Source organism: Somniosus microcephalus, chromosome 7 (assembly GCF_052327205.1).
Source record: "Somniosus microcephalus isolate GS21.2 chromosome 7, FLI_Smic_1.0, whole genome shotgun sequence".
In the NCBI taxonomy this organism is placed as follows: domain Eukaryota; kingdom Metazoa; phylum Chordata; class Chondrichthyes; order Squaliformes; family Somniosidae; genus Somniosus; species Somniosus microcephalus.
In genome coordinates this window covers 140,492,169-140,514,710 of record NC_140993.1, presented here as the reverse complement: position 1 = coordinate 140,514,710, position 22,542 = coordinate 140,492,169, and the positions used below count along the sequence as shown (strand labels likewise).

The window sequence follows — 22,542 nt, the reverse complement described above, 5'->3', positions numbered from 1 at the left end:
GCTTTCCAGAAGAGCAAAGCATTGATCACATCAAGAGGTGTTGGCTCATTTCAACCCAGCACTACCAATTCGGTTGGCGTGTGATGCATCACCCTATGGCATTGGAGCGGTGCTGTCGCACAAATTCCCGGACGGCTCGGAGAGGCCAGTAGCCTTTGCGTCTCGGTCACTAACCTCAGCATATTGATTTTGCTGGTCCATTCATGGACTCAATGTTTTTAATAGCCGTGGATGCGCACTCGAAATGGCCTGAGGTGATCAAAATGTCCTCCACCACCACGGAGAAAACTATTGCAGTCCTACGGACCATTTTTGCCAGGAACGGCTTGCCAGAGCAGATTTGCTCCGATAACGGACCACAGTTTGTGTCCGAAGAGTTTCGAAGATTTATGAAAAGGAATGGGGTAAGGCATTACACATCCGCCCCATATCAGCCAGCCACAAATGGATTGGCTGAGAGGTTCGTACAAACCTTTAAAAAGCAGTAAAGGCCATGTGCGATGACGACATTCCACTGCAGCATAAGGTGGACAATTTCCTGTTAGCCTACAGAAATGTGACACATGCAGTCACCAACCAGGCCCCGGCCATGATGTTCTTTAACCGAAGGTTGAGATCTCGTCTGGATTTGCTCAGACCAAATGTACGAAGAGATGTTGAGAGTAAGCAATTCCAGCACATCAATGAGAAGCCGACAAGGAGCTTCAATGTCAGGCAACCAGTCTTGGCCCGCAACTACCGAACAGAGAAATGGCAACGGCCACTAATGTACAGAGTGGATGTTGGGGAGAACATTGTGAGACGCCATGCTGACCAGATCCTAGAGTCACAGGAACGAGTCAACCCCATGTCTCGGCCATACGTACCTGGTGAGGAACCCGACGTACAGGTCGCATCTACCTCAGAAACAATAGCATTGGAAGCTGATGAATCAACTGACGACAGGGTGTTAGAATCGCCTCCGCACCAAGAGCGAGACACTCGGGAAAGGAGTTATCCAGAAAGAATCAGGAAGCCTCCCCAAAGACTGAATTTATAAATAGACTATTTTCAGTTAATGTTGCATGTTAAAAGTGTTAATTGTAATTAGTTTGATATTTAATTGTTAAATGAGTGTTATGGTACGGTTAATCTAAAAGGGGAGGAATTGTAATGTATGTACCTTTAAGGGGGAGAACTACTTTTTACAGCTCCTGTATCCTGTAGTACCGGCAGTGACCACACCTGTACATAAACCCTGAGTAGTGATCTGTACAGTCAGTTGCAGTTTGAATCACGTTGAGTAAACACCTGTTGTACCATTCTCTGCAGTCCTTTTCTTATTACACGAACGTAACAGGGGGGGGGGGCGGGGGGTGGTGGAGAAAAGTCACCTGCACTTGCCCCAGCAGAGCATTCAACTCGTAAAAGTAGTAGCAAAGGTCATTAAGGCAGTTGTGGCCCAAAGCATTAGTTAAAAATATGCCTAATCAGTGAATTCGCTAAGCCTGCTTCACTGCCACAGTCACTGAAATGACAGTCGATCGTGCAGTGGAGAGAAAGAAAGATCTGCATTTATATCGCGCCTTTCACGGCCACTGGACGTCTCAAAGCTCTTTACAGCCAATGAAATACTTTTGGAGTGTAGTCGCTATTGTAATGTAGGAAATGCGGCAGCCAATTCACGCACAGCAAGCTCACACAAACAGCAATGTGCTAATGACCAGATAATCTGTCTGTTATGTTTGTTAGGGATAAATATTGGCCAGGACACCAAGGATAACTCCCGTGCTTTTCTTCGAAATAGTGCCGTGGGATCTTTTACGGCCACCTGAGAGAGCAGACGGGGCCTCAGTTTAACGTCTCATCCGAAGACGCCACCTCTGACAGTGCAGCACTACATTGGAGTGTCAACCTAGCTTTATGTGCACAAGTCCCTGGGACATGAACCCACAACCTTCTGACTCAGAGGCGAGTGTGCTACCAAGTGAGCCACAGCTGACACTTCGGAGAAGGAATAATCTTTAGAAACAGACGGTTAAAGTACGTAGCAAAATGTTTGGGGCTGGGTAAACTCTCAACAACAATCTCAACCTGAAAGGAGGTCTGGAAAAATCTTGAGGAACTCAACAATAACTCTAAAGCCAATGACATAACCAAATCTAGCAAAAGGCAAACATGCAAGGAATACTTATATAGAAGTTAGATTATTTTTTTCTACACAGACTATAACAGTTAAAAACAGAATTTGATAAATCTCTGAAAAAGAATGTACTGTACAAGGTTATATATAGGGAAGGGAATTGGGATTAGTGTAGATAACTCCAGTTTAAGAGCTAAATACGGTGGAATGAAAGGCTTCTATCTGTGCTGCAATTTCTTTGATTCTATAAAGGCAAACAAATTATGAATAAATCTTCGATTGTTACAGCATTCTTTCAATATTCTTGCAAGCCATACATGGAAACAAGTTGAAGCACTTACTTTCCCAGTTTTTCTGTGTTGAAAGGGCACGTAAATAGTGACCTAACATCTCTGTTCTTGAAGCTCAACAGTGGGAACTGCCGGGCCTTTCGGGCAGATTCATGTTACAGTGTCAGATGTACTGGCTTGTATCTGTAATTGCAATATAACTCCAAACAACAGCATCTTGTAATAGAGCTATAGTTTGTGGCTGGTTGAATAGGCTGTTTTATCTGAGATTCGCTTTAACTCCCAAGGTGAATTTCAGTGTAAGGTTTCTTGCCTTTGTCCCTGGAAAAATACTGGGAGAACTAATATTCTCTAGTGGTTGGAACCCTTCAATAAATTCTAGTTTTAAACTATCTATGCTCAAAAATGAAGAACAGCCTTTTAAACTTTTTCATTTCATGGCTGTTCATGCAACTCTTGCTTATCTAGAGACTAGCACCAGAGTCGATGTAGTTGGCGGTCTGAAATGGAGAAGCGTTTTTTTCAGATTCATAACTTAAAGTTCAGCTTAGAAATATTGAAAATAAATTAAAATCTACCAAAACAGTGAGGAAAAGTAGTACCGCACCATACAAAATGATTGTTTTATGCAGCACATGCAATGATTGGTTATGATGGCAGAGAAAAATAACTAAAATTAGCCACTGGGAACAACCTTCCATGCTGCAGTAAGGGGAAGATGGGACGGTTCCACCCAAAGTCTCCTTAAGGTACAGGCTTCCCCTCATTCTTGTAATTGGATTGGGGGGGCTACATATATGTGGAAAATTACATTTTCAATTCTTGATTTAATTATAAACTAAAAAAAAAGTGATATAGAATATCAAATGGGTGTAATATGATGAACAATTCTATTTGTGATATCTCAGCAGATTTATTTAATTGCAAAATTACACCACTCTGCTCTATTCCTAATCTACCTTCTCTAGTTGGGAACCTGTGGTTTCGTGTGTTGGAGCTTCCGAATCAATAAAAAATCAATTTTCTAACCAATTAACAGTGAATATCAATACTACAGAATTATAATTTCCTGCACGGTTGCAAGTACCAGCACTGTATTTATGTGTTTATTCTATTTCTTATATTATCCAGTATTGCACCACTTAAAAAAAGTAAGCTTCTAATAATTAGAAATGTATATTTCACTTGACTTAATCTCTTAACTTTCTCTCAGTCGTTCAGATCCAGTGATTCTGCTCTGTATTTAAAGAGAACACTGACTTCCATTCTACCATTGCCATGTCACTGCTGCTGGAAATGGGAGGCAGAGCAGGAACAAAAAAACAATGTTGTTGTATCACATGCACACAGGTGCATCAACATACTCAGTTTTCACTAAGAATGGATGAAATCTGTTTTAAAAATAACTTTAAAAATTAAATTAATGGTAAACTCAACCAACTTTTCATTCCTAAAAAAATGGAATTTGTTGTCCCTGGTTTCTTTTATTTTTGCTTAGTCCAAATAGTAGTTTTAAAACATCATGCTTAAAATGGAGGTCACACTATGGGCAAGATATCTGGGTTACTGCCATAGTACCTCTTAATAGGACAAAGTGTGTTAACGTGATCATGTATTGAATAGGACCAGCTGTGAGAAGAGAGCTACTGTACTTGCTTTTGATGAGAAATAAATCAATTAAGTTAAAAGATGATTTGAACCAAGCATGAATGGAACACAAACATCTATTGTTGGTTTGCATTGAGTTAAAAGATTATCCATCTTCTGAAGTGCTGCGATGTACTGACGAGAAGGATATGAGAAGAGAGCAGGGCAAGTGGAATTAATTTTGGACTGCACTAGCAAAGAGTCGGCATAGACACGATGGACCAAATAGCCTCCTTCTCTGCTGTAAACTTTTATGGTTCTAATGGCAAATTCATTGACGTACACTAAGTTAATGAGGGAATCTAGTGACATTAATTTAATGTGTTCTTTCTGTTAGATTTCAGAACTCTTCACTAACAATGTCTTTAATGGAAGTCATCAATGTTCACTATTAAGAATTTTAAAAACCTGGTGTAAGTCAGGTGGACGTATTATGGCACTATTCAAAGAAGAGCAAGAGAGTTACCCCCTGGTGTCCTGGCCAATATTTATTCCTCAACCAACATCACAAACATTATCTGGTCATCATCTCATTGCTGTTTATGGGACTTTGCTGTGTTTCCTACATTACAAGTGTCTACAAACTATTTACAGGAAACTTTGGTTTATCCGGAGGTTGTATGTCTGGAAACCTCGATCTAACGGCAGAAATCAGCAGCCGTTTTGGTTAGGTTTTTTTTCTTCTCCTAGCATTTTTTTTTTTTTTATAAAAACACAGGCTCTGGAAAGCGTCTCTGTAGCTTAGCAACAGCTTCAGAGACGCTTCCAAGGTACGGGCCGAGTGTTTACAAGCTGTTGCTAAGCAACAGTGTTTGTTGTCAGATACGGAGATGAAAACCTCTGTATCCTTCAACATTAGCGCTGGTCTATCCGGAAGTTTTGATAGATCGGCAGCAGCTCGGTCCCGTCGGTGCCGGATATTGCGAAGTTTCCTGCAATTGACTGTAAAGCATTTGGGATATCCTGAGGTTGTGAAAGATGCTATATTAATGCAAGTTCTTTCTTTCTAATCGGGATAAATTTTACAGGTGAACTATTTACATAATATTACATAGTTAAGTAAACTGTATTGAATTAATATTCAAATTAACCTGGGTAAAATTAAGAAAAACAATGACCATATGGCTCTTTCTAGCTCACATATCCAATTTTGTGTTTAAAAAGTTCAGGCTAAGCCGTTTTTCTTTTTATCAAACATCACTACACAACAACTTCAAATGGTGACATTTAACAGCTAAACCAAAGTGGAAATACACAACATGGTACGTTTATTCTCTTATTGATTGATTGATTGATCTCTATGGTTACCCGACTCCTGTTGACCTGTTTAGCAAAAATGTGATAAAAAGCCAACTATCATTTCATCTTTGACCTTTGCTCGGGATTCTGTTGCCTATATGAATTCCAAGGCTTTAACCTTTACTTAAAAGACAAAGAAACTTTAGAAAAGTGGTTTTCCAAGTTTTCTCTACAGAGGCAAGCTTTGTGAAGTTCATTATGTACCTGCAACTGAGAGATTGTTAAAGGGTATCGGAATAATACCCAGGTCACATTTTCACAGCACGGAGGGATGGTCAGAGAGCCTTCATATACCCAGTAATCTCGAAGGAGCGGATCTAAAACATTGACAAAATGTGAGGAAATTAGAAACATTTTTTAAAAGGTTGCAAATTGTCCTATTGAATGGTTTATTAATAATACTGTGAATGTCATCAAGGAGAAAATAATACTTACCAGGAAGTAGGGTATTAGGATTGAAACATGGTATGGTTTTCAATTTCCCCTAAAAAGATACACAATTTTTTAAACAAAGAAAAGCTTTATATCCATGAAGAATAATTACACAGTACAATTAAGTGAAGAAAATTATAGATATGGTCTTGTATCATGCCACAACCTTGACCTATTCTTCTCAAACCAATAAAACTGACCTTCTAACATTGATATCCTAACATTGTTCCTGATTCACAACCAATATTTTGAAGTTAATCCAAGTAATTTCATATGCATTTTCTTCATTAAACTACATTTTAAATTTTTTAAATATATACCATTTTCACATATCGTTGCCTAATTCTGATAACCAGTGTATTTTTTCAACCAATTTTCACCCCTTTCTCTCCTGAAGATGTCAATGCCATGCACAGTATGGTCAATCTTCATGTGTGACCTTCGAGATAAGCGAGTGTCCGCAGGATATTTGACTGGAGCGGCATCATTGCCAAGCCCCTATCCTCATCCTCACCGGACGTCCACACATACACACTTCTAGTTGAAGTCGGTTATGATTATCTAATAATTAATGTTACATGGTTTAATTTACTGTCACTCACATTTACTTTATTTTTTTCCTCACAATAAGAAAGATGATTGATCACAGGGCTAAAGAAGAGGAAAGAGGGGAAATTAGCCTAATTGCTACACAGTGACCCCGCTAGAAAGTGTGCATTTGTGGAAAACAAGGCAAGAGTTTTGTTGTGACATTTTCTGTGATTAAACGGTCAATGGGGCCAGTCTTCTAACCAGCAGGATTATTTTCTTCAGTGCAGTTCAGACGAGCAAAGGATGTAAAACAGTGCAAATTTAAATTTCACCAGTTTCCCACTGGACTTGCATGGTGTGTTATTTTATGATTGGCATTTTGCCACTGTGCACTTTGCTCTTCCATATAAAATTGATGTTAAATTCTCTCGCCTTTCTGGACCGGTTTCTGGAGGATTTTTCCCCTAATTAGCCTGGGTATTTATCTGTTTTCTCGCCTCTCCCAGGAGAGTACATGGTTTTTGGGTGGGAAGTGTATATATTGTGATGACAAGGCATTACAGTTGTGGGGGACAGGCTGGATGGACCAGGAGGTCTTTTCTTGTCCATCATTGTCATATGTTTGTATGCAAGTAGCATCTTAAAGCTGAATGGCTGGAATTGAGATTGCTGCAATTAACATTGTAAAAATGGGTTTAACATTCAGTGCTCCAATATCACAATGTTTTGGAAATGAAAGAAGAGGATAAACAAAAGGGATACAACCAGGGACAAACTGCCCGCACCTATCCTTAACCACTAAACTGTGTTTACAGTCCCAGGTGCAGCTTCCCGAGATTGTCAGAAGAGAACGGTTTTCACAGCCTAAGGTTCATCAAGGAGAAAGTGACAGAGCTGGGTATCTGCTGCAAGCTGATCTGCAGGCAATCTCAAGCAGAAAGACAGCTCTGCCAGGTCACAACTGCCCCCAACTTCTATGCCGCCTTCTAAACTACCACAGAGAACATCTATAATAATATCAAGCAATCTGCAATATACAGATTCATCCACTGATGTTTTGGTTACCAGGTAAATACCTTAATCATTTTCACCCTGGAAAGCAACAGTGAAATGAAACATAGAAAATAGGAGCAGTAGGCCATTCGGCCCCTCGAGCCTGCTCCGCCATTTAATGAGATCATGGCGGATCATCCAAATTCAGTACCCTGTCCCTGCTTTCTCCCCATATCCCTTGATCCCTTTAGCCTCAAGGAATATATCTAACTCCCTTCTTGAATATATTTCATGAATTGGCCTCAACTGCCTTGTGTGGTAGAGAATTCCACTGGTTCACCACTCTCTGGGTGAAGAAATTCCTCCTCATCTCTGTCCTAAATGGCTTACCCCTTATCCTTAGACTGTGACCCCTGGTTCTGGACTCCCCCTCCATCGGGAACATCCTTCCTGCATCTATTCTGTCTAATCCTGTTAGAATTTTATAAGTTTCAATGAGATCCCCTCATTCTTCTAAACTCCAATGAATATTAAGCCCAATTGATCCAATCTCTCCTCATACGTCATTCCTGCCATCCCAGGTATCAGTCTGGTGAATTTTCGCTGCACTCCCTCCATGGCAAGAACATCCTTCCTCAGATAAGGCGACCAAGACTGCACACAATACTCAAGGTGTGGTCTCACCAAGGCCCTGTACAACTGCAGCAAGACAGCCTTGCTCCTGCACTCGAATCCTCTCGCTACGAAGGCCAACATACCATTTGCCTTCTTAACTGCCTGCTGCACCTGCATGCTTACCTTCAACGACTGGTGCACAAGGACACCCAGGTCTCGTTGCACTTCCGCTTCTCCCAATCTATTGCTGTTCAGATAATAATCTGCCTTCCTGTTTTTGCCACCAAAGTGGATAACTTCGCATTTATCCACATTATACAGCATCTGCCACGCATCTGCCCAATCATCCAAACTGTCCATATCATACTGGAGTTTCTCGGCATCCTCCTCATAACACACAGGCTCACCCAGCTTTGTGTTGTCTGCAAACTTGGAGATATTACATCTAGTCCCCTCGTCTAGATCATTAATATATATTGTGAATAGTTGGGGTCCTAGCACCGATCCCTGCGGTACCCCACTAGTCACTGCCTGCCACTCGGAAAAAGACCCGTTTATTCCAACTCTTTGCTTCCTGTCTGCCAACCGGTTCTCTATCCAAGTCAGTACCTTACCCCCAATCCCATGTGCTTTAACTTTGCACGCTAATCTCTTATGCGGGACCTTATCGAAAGTCTTCTGAAAGTCCAAATACACCACATCCACTGGTTCTCCCTTATCAGTTACATCCTCAAAAAATTCCAGTAGATTAGTGAAGCATGATTTACCTTTTGTGAATCCATGTTGACTTTGTCCGATCCGGTCACTGTTTTTCAACTGCTCTGCTATTACATCTTTTATAATGGACTCTAGCATTTTCCCCACTGCCGATGTCAGGCTTACCAGTCTATAATTCCCCATTTTCTATCACCCTTTTTTAAACAGTGGGGTTACATTAGCTACCCTCCATTCCATGGGAATTGTGCCAGAGTCTATAGAATTTTAAAGATGACCAGCAATGCATCTACTATTTCTAGGGCCACTTCCTTAAGTACCCTAGGATGTAGATTATCAGGCCCTGGGGATTTATCGGCATTCAATCCCGTGAATTTCCCTAACACCATTTCCCTACAAATACTGATTTCATTCAGTTCCTCCCTCTCATTAGACCCTATGTTCCCCGACATCTCTGGGAGGTTATTTGAGTCCTCCTTTGTGAAGACAGAACCAAAGTATGTATTTAATTGGTAAGCCATTTCTTTGTTCCCCAGTGTAAATTCCCCCGATTCTGACTGCAAGGGACCTACGTTTGACTTCACCAATCTTTTTCTCGTCACATATCTATAGAAGCTTTTAGTCAGTTTTTATCTTCCCTGCAAGCTTACTCTCATACTCTATTTTCCCCCTCTTAATTAATCCCTTTGTCTTCCTTTGCTGAATCCTAAACTGCTCCCAATCTTCAGGTTTTCTGCTTTTTCTGGCCAATTTATATGTCCTCTCCTTGGATCTTATGCTATCCCTAATTTCCCTTGTTAGCCATGGTTGTGCCACCTTTTTTGTTTTATTTTTATGCCAGACAGGGATGAACAAATTCTGTAGTTCATCCATGCGATCTTTAAATGTTTGCCATTGCCTATCCACCATCAACCCTTTAAGTAACGTTCCCCAATCCATCCTAGCCAACTCGCGCCTCATACCATCATCGTTTCCTTTATTTAAATTCAGGACCCTAGTCTCCGAGTCAACTACTTCACTCTCCATCTTAATGAAGAATTCTATCATATTATGATCGCTCCTCCCCAAGGGGCCTCGCACAACAAGACTGCTAATCAATCTTTTTCTCATTACATAATACCCAGTCAGATGGCCTGATCTCTAGTTGGTTCCTCGACATGTTGGTCCAGGAAACCATCCCGTATACGCTCTAGGAATTCCTCCTCCACAGTATTGTTACTAATTTGGTTAGCCCAATCTATATGTAGATTAAAGTCACCCATGATAACTGCTGTGCCCTTATTGCACGCATCTCTAATTTCCCATTTAATGCCATCCCCAACCTCAGCATTACTGTTTGGGGGTCTGTATATAACTCCTACTAATGTTTTCTGCCCCTTGGTATTATTCAGCTCTACCCATACAGATTCCAGATCATCAGAGCTAATATCCTTCCTTACTATTGTGTTAATCTCCTCTTTAACCAGCAATGCTACCCCACCTCCTTTTCCTTTTTGCCTGTCCTTCCTGAATATTGAATACCCCTGGATGTTGAATTCCCAGCCTTGTTCATCCTGGGGCCATGTCTCCGTAATCCCAATTATATCATATCCTTTTACATCCATTTGCGCAGCTAATTCATCCACCTTATTACGTAAAAGATCCCATGGCACTCTTTTGAAGAGGAGCATGGGAATTATCTGGTCATCATCACATTGCTGTTTGCGGGACTTTGCTGTGCACAAATTGGCTGCTGCCTTTCCTACATTAAAACAGTAACTACACTTCAAAAGTACTTAATTTACTGAAAAGTGCTTTGGAACATCCTGAGGTCATGAAAGGCATTACATAAATGGAAGAAATTATGAAATGGGCTTGCAACAGATTCTGCCACATCAGGTGCTGCTGAGGTCTTTCTTTCTTTCTGGCACATCTTCTGTCATTTGAGTAGTGGAGGCTAGATGGCCCAAATGTAGTGCTGCCTGAGAAACAGCAACCTTATCTGTTCCTACTCTGGCCATGCCCCTGCTGCTGGCACTCCTTCATGGTGTCTACTGATCTGTGTGGGGACAGGCCACTGAACAAGAGAGCTTGCTATTATGTACATTAGGTACATCAGCAACCAAGACCTTCACTTAAGCAGTGTCAACAATTATGAGACGCTCCCTCTCTGTCACTGGGGGCTGTGCTACACAAGCGAGTGATAAGCTTTGTAACGTAAATGACGTGAGTTGAACTTACTCGAAGCATTAGTGTGTCAATCTCTTTTGTATTATTTTTATACCACCAAGTGCTGCTTCCCTCTTCCCTATTTCTGAATACAAACATATGTAAAGCCAGTTGGCTGCGTTAACTTCCTTTATCTTATTTACATTATAAGGATGTTGAGTCACCATAAGGGAGGCAGGTATTGTTTGTTCTACAGGAAAAATGATTTATCGCTTACCTTGTACTGAATTTCCTGAAGGATTTCAGTAACAGCCTTTAGACCCAAATGCTCCTTTCCTATCTGTGACAAACAAAAATAGGCATTTATTTATCTTTACCATTTTGTCATCCAGTGTGTGAAAATAAGAGGTATTAAAAACTTAACAATCAATCACTCACCCAGCAACAAATGGGTAGCCCTGTACTTAAATATTGCTTTGGTTAAGAATACTTGAACATGTTACACAAAATGACCTTGAATCTTGTCTGAAACTTGTACTATCTACAGTAAGTCATCATATATCAGAGCTGCAGAACAGTAGGTCACTGAACAAAACTGAAATTTTTTTTTGAAGCTGCCACACAGATCCTTTTATAAAATTTAAAACATTTGTATTATATTTAGGAATGATTCAAAAAAATGTAAATGGGGATCAGATTCAGTAGAATAGGAATATGTTCAACCTCTTATATTTTTAGAGTTGGTAGGAGAGAAAACACCCCTGCCTCTCTTGACCATTCCCAAATCATTTACGCTGGTGACTACATAGGAAACAGATGAAGGGCTAGGTAAACTTCTGCAACTTCAGTTTACTCCAGGCAATGGTGGATTTAGGGGAGGAGAATATATAATTGCTTTCCAGAAGTGTCCCGACCATGGGAGGACGAGTGAGATTGTGGGAAGCTGCAACTATTTTTTTTAGGCATGGCAGATTTGATGGTGGAGCAGGCATGGCTATTTTACTAGGATTGAGTAGGATTCTGACCAACATCTGAAGTGGCTCTGTAGTAACTGGCAGTCATCATGGAGTTCAGAACATTTAGTGTTCCATACAGCTACACGATTCAGGAGAATAAGCACATACTTTTAGTTTAGTGAACAGGTATGGCAAGAGGTGGCACAACATGTGAATGCGAGCAGCATTTTCTCCAGGACCTGGCTGAAGGACAGAAGGAAATGTAAATATTTCACCAGGGGTGCCAAGGTAAGACTCCCCTTTACATCTCTCATCCTTTATGCACAGACCTGCAAGACTCAATACTTCCCTTCCCCACTTCCCATGGTTGGTCACAAGTCAGCAGAGAAAACTACACTACCTCCTTTCTGCTTACACTCTCACCCTCAAAAGCTGTTACTACCCTCACAACTATTTCTCCCTTTGGCCACACTTGCTGCTTCTTCCCATCATCATATACACTATGGTAACCAGGCTCACACATGAAGGTTGAAACCCTTTATCCAGAGTACATATTAACCCACCTCCTAACCCTAGTCCCACCGTCCTTTTTTCAGGTCAATCAGAAAACTAAGACACTAGTAATAGACAGACTGATGACAAAAATCTCAACAATGCACCTTTACTCATTCTTACCCTGCCTAGCACCATGATCCATGGTTGACTGCAAAGTGTCAGTGCCATGCATCAGTACCCTATTTGTGAGTGGTGAACTTCAACATACTGTCCAACATGTTTTGGACCTTCCTTTGTTAATTAGTATTGCACAGAAGTCACTTTAAAATAAAATTGATGAAGACTGCAGGGGAACAATTGGGTTGGATAGCCTATGGGGCGCTAACTTCTACAGGGCGCTACCGAAATTGAATGGTAGCGTCCCAAGCAGGAGGCGGGGCGCTACTGGAAGCGCTCCCCCTCCCTCTTGGGGCCGCCCATTGAATATCGCGGCGCTACATGCAGCAGCGCCAGGATCGTCGGCACGTCGTGCCACGGTACTACAGGCCTCCCTCCCGATTAAAGGGGAGGGGCCTAGCACAGCACACAACAGGGTCCTGCTGGACCACCGGGGAGCACAGTATCGGCAAGAGAGCCCGGCATTCAACAGGAGTGCCAGGCTGACCAATCGTGGCCGGCACCCCACAGGGGGAGGTGAGAGCAGGCAGGTGCCCAAAAAAAGGCGCCCGGCATCTATCTGCCCTTTAATTTGCGCCGCCCTGGCCACAAAAACACTACCCTGACCCTGTCGGACATAGCGAGCCAAGTTTGCGGCCAGGGTGCTGCACACGGTGATGATGTTATCGCCGGAGGCGCAGTGCCACAGGGCACTAGCAGCTACCACCGCTGGTAACCTCCCGCTGAATTTCATGAGAGGCGTTAGCGAGGCTGCGCCCGGGCGCTAGGTGCTTTTCACCGTTAGCGCCCTAAGGGCGGGGGGGGGGGAAGGAGGGGCGCTAACGGGAGGTGCAAAGCAACCAAATTTTTCCCCCTGTATCTCTGTCCTGTTCAGCACTAGGACGAGAGCTGGCCACAGAAATCGGTAACCAAGTGACTTGAGGGGACTGAACTGAAGGACTCATCAAGCATAGGTGAGCAGGAACAGCTAGCAAGGAAGGCTAAATTGAGAGTTAACTGGAGGGCCAGCTCTCGTCTTGCAGTTCAGGCGAAGGGGTTTATTAATGAAATAAGTGCAATTGCATCACTAATGACAGGAGAGTATAATTCATGTGATAGGTTTATTTAGACAGCTCCATTATATTTAGACAGCTCCATTATAAATGTAAGCACATGATTTTGTAATGGAAAAAGTTGACAAAGAGTGAGGCAAAATGTGACAGTATTAAAGGTTTTGTATGCAGATGCAAAACCTTTAACCTATTACATAGATATGTTCTACACACTTTAAGGGAGCGAGTAACATTTCTGTGTTTCTCTAACTCGAGGATGTCGGTGCTACTGAATAGAACATTTTCCACATCTTACACCCACTGTCAGCATTGAACACTTCTCAACTTCATACTGCACATTTCCACTTCCCTCACTATCCCTTTAAGAATGCCAACTCCATGACAAATATCAAGAACAGTGACTATTTCCACTCAGGACCTCTGTAGTCAGTGAAGAGGAAACTTTAATTCCATCAGCCTGGGCTGGGCACACATTTAAAAAAAAAAAAGATATATAGTCATCAATTATTTATATCTCCTTCCTTATTCTCTTAAGATTTTCTGTACCACACTTTGCTACTATGCCTATGCCAATGTCATTCTTGCTCTGGTCACTAGAACCTGAAAGTGACCTGAGGATCCTTCACCCTTTTTTTGTCCATTCCTGAGCCAACATTATTTGATATTCCAATGATCTAGTTCAAGTCCACTCAGTTATAATCTCAATTGTTCATTTTTTTTTTTTTATAAATAGTGCAGTATAAAAATAATGTGTGTCTGTTATTTCCATGTAGGGCTGGAACTGCCCAATTTCTTCATTCATATATCCAGTAAAACCAAGCCCACATACCTGGGACTTAAAGTTTTTCAATCTAAACTAATTGACCTTCATATTGAACCAGGAACTAGATGCCAATTACAACAACAAAAGCTACTTTCCAGTTGTAATTACTTGAAGTGGAAAACAAGCTTCTGCTACTCATTATCAACTCCCCTGTGTAAATCCTTAAAGATAAAGATCCTCAAATGTCCAATAAGGCTACTATTTTCATCTACTAATAGAGGAGAAGCTTTTTCAGGAGGAAACAGCATTAATCCTGGTGATGCATCTTCTTCCTTTTTGAAATATTCAGGCCATTATTGTTAGTTAAGTTACATGGCTTGCTCCTTTGTAAAATGCAAATAAGACAGTTCACTTATTTTCTATTTTGTTCCTTTTATTCTCCAGGATCTCCCTGTGCCACATACCAGGCCCTAAATAAGAGGTTGAGCAGGCATTCTGCAGGCAGACATCTAGCAATGGAAGCTTGATTCAGTTGCTAGCTGGTGAATGAGTGTGGGCATAGCGCTTTTCATAGAATGGTTACAGCACAGAAGGAGGCCATTTGGCCCATCTAACCCATGCCAGCTCTCTGCAAGAGCACTTCAGCTAGTCCCACTCCCCTGCCCTTTTCCTTCAGGTACTTATCCAATTCCCTTTTGAAAGCCAGGATTGAATCTGCCTCCACCACCCTCAGGCATTGTATTCCAGATCCTAACCACTCGCTGTGTAAAAAAGTTTTTCCTCCTGTCGCCTTTGGTTCTTCTGCCAATCGCCTTAAATCTGTGTCCTCTGGTTCTCGACCCTTCTGCCAATGGGAACAGTTTCTCTCTATCTACTCTGTCTGGACCCATGATTTTGAGCAACTCCATCAAATCTCCTCTCAACCTTTCCCAGTGACTTTTCCTTTCCTGCAAATTCCCTCAGCTCTACTGGTTCAGGTCCAAGGCAGTGGGCCTGTTAAAGGAGCATCTAGTGGGTTTTTTTTTTGGGGGGGGGGGGGGGGGTTTAAAGCTTTTATTAGTAGAGTTAATACTTAAAATGTGCTTGAAATAAAATTTCCCCATTACTAATTTTTAAAAAATTATTTTGGCATAACTCCTATGGTATAGAATTATAGAATGATACAGCACAGGAGGGCATTCGGCTCATCATGCCTATGCCAGCACTTTGGTACAGTTATCAAATTAGTCCCTGCTTGTCCCACATAGCCCTTTAAATATTTCCCCTTATAATATTTATCCAAAGTTATGACTGAATCTGCTTCCACCATCCTTTCAGGCAGTGTATTCCAGATCACAACAACTCGCTGCGTAAAAATGTTTTACCTCATGTTGCCACTGGTTCTTTTGCCACTCACCTTAAATCTGTGCCCTCTGGTTACTGACCCTTCTGCCACTGGTTTCTCCTTATTTACTCCATCAAAACCCTTCATGATTTTGAACACCTTTATCAAATCTCCCCTCAACCTTCTCAGCTCTAAGGAGAACAGCCCCAGCTTTTCCAGTCTCTACATAACTGAAGTCCCTCATCCCTAGTATCATTCTAGTAAATCTCTTCAGCACACTCAATGGCCTTGACATCCTTCCTAAAGTGTGGTGTCCAGAGTTGAACGCAATACTCTAGCTGAGGTCTAACTAGTGTTTTATAAAGGTTTAGCATAACTTCCTTGTTTATTTATAAAGCCATGGATCCCATATGCTTTTTAACTGCCTTCTCAACTTGTCCTGCCACCTTCAAAGATTTGTGTACATACACCCAAAGGTGTCTGTGTTTTTGCACCCCCTTTAAAATTGTACCATTTAGTTCACATTGCCTCTCCTCATTCTTCCTACCAAAACGTAGCACTTCACACTTCTCTGTTAAATTTAATCTGCCATGTGTCTGCCCATTTCACGAGTCTGTCATGTTCTCCTGAAGTCTGTTACAATCCTCCTCATTGTTTACTACATTTGAGTTTTGTGTCATCTGCAAACTTTGAAATTATGCCCTGTATACCCAAGCCCAGACCATTAATATATATCGAAAAAAGTATAGGACAGTTTTATTTATATTTCTACATTAGTTAATCATCTGTGGTGTTGCGCTTGGGTGATGAAGACCAAGTGCTGTATTTGGGTCAAGCATGGCTAGAGAGCAGGGGATAATTGAAATAGGAAAGGGAAAGGAGGTGGAGGGGGAAAGGGAAAGGAAGGTGGCTCCAATCAGCTATGTGATACTCAGGGTAGAAGTGGAAAGATGTTCAGATGAGAAGGCTATGTTCAGTCACCAAAACAATGCTCAGTAAGTGGGGTGTTGTCCAGCTGAGGACAGTGGGGTCCAACCACCGAAGTGATGATCAGTGGAAAGATGTGCTTAAGTGAGGTTTTTGGGAGCCAATCACCAAAATAATGGTCAGTTTGAGAGGGGGAGTTACTTGACTTAGAGGGTGGGTGCCAAATCATGTAAATAGTGATAGGGGTGTTCTCTATATTACTGCTCAGTTTAGGGAGCTGCCAAATTTGGATTGGAGGGTTCCTTCCACATATCTGTATCCAATGGCAGAGGGAGTACGGGGGTAAGCACACTCCCTCTGCTCAGTGGGGCGGGGAAATCCTAAAGAAAAGTTCGGATCTGACCCCAAAATTTATGCTCAGTGCATGGGACCATTGAGCACAGATTTATGGCCTGATCCATGAATTGCTGCTCAGTGTGGGTGGGGTAGTTGAATGTGGGTTTGTTGTTTGATCTCTGGTCTTGTTGCATGGCGATTTATAGCTTGTGGAAGGGGCTCAAGTCCTGATTTCAGTGTGGGATGGGGGGGGGGGTAAGGAGTGGGTGTGACTGCAATTTGTGCAGAGTTTGATGTATGAGAAACACACTTTCTGCTTGTTACATTGTACCGTACCAGCTTCAATTATATTTCATTTTGCTAAAATTTCATCTCTTGCTCAATTGTAGGAGTTGCTCGGGAGCTAATTCCGATTACGCACATACATTCTTCCACTATTTTCAAAGGGCCATCTGTTTTTCCACTGTGTACCACAAAGTTGCATTCTTGTCCCACTGTGCACACCCTGACAGATGTGTATTTGTTTATACGGTTAGCTCACGGTATTTTATTGTAAAACTCTTAATTACTCCCTTTTTTGGGCCATTGGTGATCATTCCTGAAACTCCTGCTATTTCACTACTTTGACTCTCTAAGCATTTGCACTTTTGTTTCTCTGGCGGCAGGCTCCAATCCCCACTGCTCCACAGCTTCAGGTCCGACTACCTGACTACAGGCCCTGTTCCGTATAAATCACATACACCTCTGAAATGCAGCATGGCCTACAAGAAATTGGTACAAAGAACCAAATTCAGGGATACCTTCAGACTGTCTAAACCCAAATTTTCACAGCTCTGCAGCACAGAAATTTGCCTTTAAACCTGTTGTTTTTTTGTAAGGAATTAGTCATGTTATTTCTCTACAGCAAATTTGATGTAATTGTGGTGCCTTCTTGGGTGCAACAAGAAAAAAGTGCTCTACAGAATGGGCAAATGTTACCAGTCCATTGTAGTGAAGCTACCTGGCAGAATTGAATTTAGTACAGAAATAGCTGGTGCAAAAGTGCCAGACTTCAATAATGTCACTTTGTAAGTGACCACAAGAAGATAAACAAGAGCAGCCAAGCAACCCGTTCTATAATACAGCTTCCCCCCACCACCACCCCCGCAGCCCCCACCCCTGTCCCAGGCGAGGGTGAATAATATACTTGTCTATAATTGAATAATTACCTGGACAAACAAAGCAATGATAGCTATCCCATTTTTCTTCCCCAAAGCTTCATCAATATTGTTGAACAAGGTAGCATTCCAATGGATAAGATGAAGCTGAAAATATAAATATTGCAAATATTAGAAAAAACAATTTCATTATAACAGAGACCACTTAATAATCATGGTTTGCTCTTTGAACCTGGAATGCCCAATAAGTTACTAAAAATAAAGCCTTTTCAAAAGTATTGTCTACTGATTCTTATGAAAAATCAGATTCTTTAATCTTGCATTTGAATGTTTTAAAAATCAAAGCAGAACAAAACAACACAATAGCCTAGGTTTCCCTCTGTGTCACAATTGCTGCTAGAATGCAGCCGGGTCGGACTTCGGCCTCCCAATCACACTGGTGCTGACCCCATTGAAATTAGTGGCAGAAAGTGACCTGCTGCAGCAGCTCAAAAGGTCAGGCATCAGCAAATAATTTAGTCAAAAGTAGTAGTTAGATTCTTTGGGGCAAGATAGAGGTCTGCTGCAGGGCAGAGAGTCCCCATGTTTTCAAAGGCAGCAGTGGAAATGATGCAGGCCCAAGTAAGGCAGAGTAAGCAGGCCCTGTTTGAGACCAAGCGACGAAGGCCATCCAAAAGTCCACTGGAAGGATATGGCCAAGGCAACCAGTGCCAACCCAATGACCCCATGTACGGCAATTTACTGCCAAATGAAGTTTAACTACTCTATTATGTCAGGAAATACAAGGAAAGTCAGCCACAACTTCCAAGAATGCACTACACTAAACATGTCAACTACCTCCCACTCGCTGTGTTCAAGTGTTTTAAGAGCTTAGCATTAATATCTATGAGGAGACATAGGTCCTTTACACCCCCAGTCTTCACATGCAAGGGTTTCTTCACACTCAGCCTCGTATGTATGCAGACCCCTGAAAGCCATGGTTCATGCACCCGTCATCAACCCCATCATGATCTAACTACTGACATGTGGGTTTGACTGCATCTCATGGTAATCAGAGGGCAGTCTCACATTTTGAATTCTTCTTAAAAGACTGCCCATTACTAGTGTCTCGCTTATGTGTGACTCCAGTCCCACACCAACGTGGTTGACTCGTAACTGCACTCTGCAATCTTTTGGGATTATTGTGGTATAGCCACAAGAGGTCTTGTGTTCCTACCACAAACATGGAACTTGAGATACACATCATGGGGCTTATCATAGTCTACTTTGACTACCACTTTCTCAAAGAAGTTGAAGAGTTTGTTCAGGATCTTCCCCGTCTGAATCCATGTTAACTAGGTTATTGTACAGATAATTCTCAAGTTTACTCCATATAATTAATTCCATTATTTTACATGAAATAGAAGATTAATGGGGTTGTCGTTGCCCGTGTCTATTTTATCACCTTTTTAGATATAGGTATCACATTCACCCGTTTCCTATCTACTGGTGCTTCACAGCATCCAATGACTCCCTCATAATGGTCGTCAGTGCCTCACGGTCCTCCTTCCTAGTCCCTCAGCACGCTGTGATAAATACTATCTATCCTTGAGGATTTGTTTGTTTTCAGAATATGTATTGGCTAAAAAAATTCTGCTGAATGTATTTTAAGAATTCTGCTCCCTCTATACCGTTCACACTAATTTTATCCGAGTGAGTGAGTGAGGAAGGGAGGAAGGCAGACTTGCATTTCTATAGCGCCGTTCGCAACCACCGGACGTCTCAAAGCGCTTTACAGCCAATGAAATACTTTTGAAGTGCAGTCACTGTTGTAATGTGGGAAACGCGGCAGCCAATTTGCGCACAGCAAGGTCCCACAAACAGCAATGTGATAATGACCAGATAACCTGTTTCAGTGATGTTGGTTGAGGGATAAATATTGGCCAGGACACCGGGGATAACTTCCCCTGCTCTTCTTCGAAATAGTGCCATGGGATCCTTTACACCCACCTTAGAGCGCAGACGGGGCCTCGGTTTAACGTCTCATCTGAAAGACGGCACCTCCGACAGTGCAGCACTCCCAGTTGAAATCTCCTACTATTACTGCCCTATTTTTGCACGTCCCAAAAACGTGCCTACATATATTTGCTCTTCAATCTCCCTCTGACTGTTTGGGGGTCTATAGTACACTCCCAGCAGTGCGATCGCCCCTTTTTTACTTTTCAGTTCAACCTATATGTCCTCATTGGATGATCCTTCTAAGATATCCTCTCTCCTCACAGCTGTAATTGTTTCTTTAATCAATATTGCGACCTCCCCTCCTTTTTTATCTCCCTTTCTATCTCGTCTGAAAACCCTGTAACCAGGAATGTTGAGCTGCCATTCCTGCCCTTCTTTCAGCCATGTCTCAGTAATAGCTATAATATCATCCTCCCATGTGTCTATCTGTGCCCTCAGCTCATTTGCTTTATTCCCTAGACTCCTTGCATTGAAGTATATACCATTTATCACTGCCAAACTCCCTTGTTGTCTATTTTCTAGCCTTCATTTCCTCTGCCTTCCAAACTCGCTTACTAATTTTCTGCCTTCCATTTCCAGCTTTGCTTCTCTCCCTCCTGAATCTACTCAGATTCCCATCCCCCTGCCAAGCTAATTTAAACCCTCCCGAACATCTCCAGCAAAACCCCCACGAGGATATTGTTCCCGGTCCTGTTGAGGTGCAAACCGCCCGGCTTGTACAGGTCCCACCTCCCCCAGAAATGGTCCCAATGCCTCAGGAATCTAAAGTCCTCCCTCCTGCACCATCGCTACAGCCACACATTCATCTGCTCTATCCTCCTATTTCTATACTCATTAGCACGTGGCACCAGGAGTAATCTGGAGATTAGAACATTAGAACTAGGAGTAGGAGCAGGCCATTTGGCCCCTCGAGCCTGCTCCACCATTTAATGAGACCATGGCTGATTTGATCTTGGGCTCAGTTCCATTTCCCTGCCCGCTCCCCATAACCCATCACTCCCTTATTGTTCAAAAATCTGTCTATCTCCACCTTAAATATATTCAATGACCCAGCCTCCGCAGCTCTCCGGGGTAGAGAATTTCACAGATTTACGACCCTATGAAAGAAGAAATTCCTCCTCATCTCAGTTTTAAATGGGCGACCCTTTATTGTGGAAACTATGCCCCCTAGTTCTAGATTCCCCCATGAGGGGAAACATCATCTCTGCATCTACCTTGTCGAGCCCCCTCAGTATCTTCTATGTTTCAATAAGATCACCTCTCATTCTTCTAAACTCCAATGAGTATAGGCCCAAACTGCTCAATCTTTCTTCATAAGTCAACCCCTTCATCTCAGGAATCAACCTCATGAACCTTCTCTGAACTGCCTCCAATGCAAGTATATCCCTCCTTAAATAAGGAGACCAAAACGATACACAGTACTCCAGGTATGGTCTCACCAATACCCTGTACAGTTGTAGCAGGACTTCCCTGCTTTTATACTTCGACCCCCCTTGCAATAAAGGCCAACATTCAATTTGCCTTCCTGATTACTTGCTGTACCCGCATGCTAACTTTTTGTGTTTCATGCACAAGGACCCCCAGGTCTCTCTGTACTGCAGCATTTTGTAATCTTTCTCCATTTAAATAATAATAAACTTTTTTATTTTTCTTACCAAAAGTGGATAACCTCACACTTTCCCACATTATACTCCATCTGCCAAATGTTTGCCCACTCAATTAGCCTGTCTATATCCCTTTGCAGATTCTTTGTGTCCTCTTCACAACTTGCTTTCCCACCTGTCTTTGTATCAACAACAAACTTGGTTACATTACACTCGGTCCCTACAGCTAAGTCATTAATATAGATTGTAAATAGTTGAGGCCCCAACACGGATCCCTGTGGCACCCCACTAGTTACCGTTTGCCAACCTGAAAATTACCCATTTATCCCAACTCTGTTTTCCGTTAGGTAGCCAATCCTCTATCCATGTTAATATATTACCCCCAACCCAGTGAGCTCTTATCTTGTGCAGTAACCTTTTATGTGGCACCTTATCGAATGCCTTCTGGAAATCCAAATACACATCAACTGGTTTCCCTTTATCCACCCTGCTCGTTACATCCGCAAAAAACTCCAGCAAATTTGTCAAACATGATTTCCCTTTCATAAAACCATGCTGACTCTGCTTGACTATTATGATTTTCTAAATGTTCTGCTATTGCTTCCTTAATAATGGACTCCAGCATTTTCCTAATGACAGATGTTAGGCTAACTGGTCTATAGTTTCCTGCTTTCTGCCTTCCTCCCTTCTTAAATAGGGGTGTTACATTTGTGATTTTCCAATCCGCTGGGACCTTTCCAGAATCCAGGGAATTTTGGTAGTTTGCAACCAATGCATCCACTTCTTTTAAGACCATCTTACTACCTTTGAGGTTCTGCTTTTTAATCTCTTTCCTAGCTCCCTAAACTCTGCCTGCAGGACCTCATCCCTCTTTCTGCCTATGTCGTTGGTACCAATATGGACCATGACCTCTGGCTGTTCACCCTCCCCACTCAGAATGTCCTGCAGCCGTTCAGTGACAT

At 42.2% G+C, this 22,542-nt stretch overlaps 1 protein-coding gene across 2 annotated transcripts in view; it reads right to left on the bottom strand.

Moving 5' to 3' along the window:
- ca8 (carbonic anhydrase 8 (inactive)) overlaps positions 1–22,542 on the bottom strand; it is a 65,993-nt gene that overhangs the window by 31,451 nt on the left and 12,000 nt on the right. For both annotated transcript variants that reach the window (XM_085993013.1, XM_085993012.1), the window contains exons 4-7: positions 18,030–18,125; positions 11,069–11,131; positions 5,794–5,842; positions 5,563–5,675 (exon numbers count right to left, since the gene is read on the bottom strand). In XM_085993013.1, the coding sequence (XP_085849139.1) occupies positions 5,563–5,675; positions 5,794–5,842; positions 11,069–11,131; positions 18,030–18,125 (321 nt within the window). The remainder of the gene's footprint in view (positions 1–5,562; positions 5,676–5,793; positions 5,843–11,068; positions 11,132–18,029; positions 18,126–22,542) is intronic.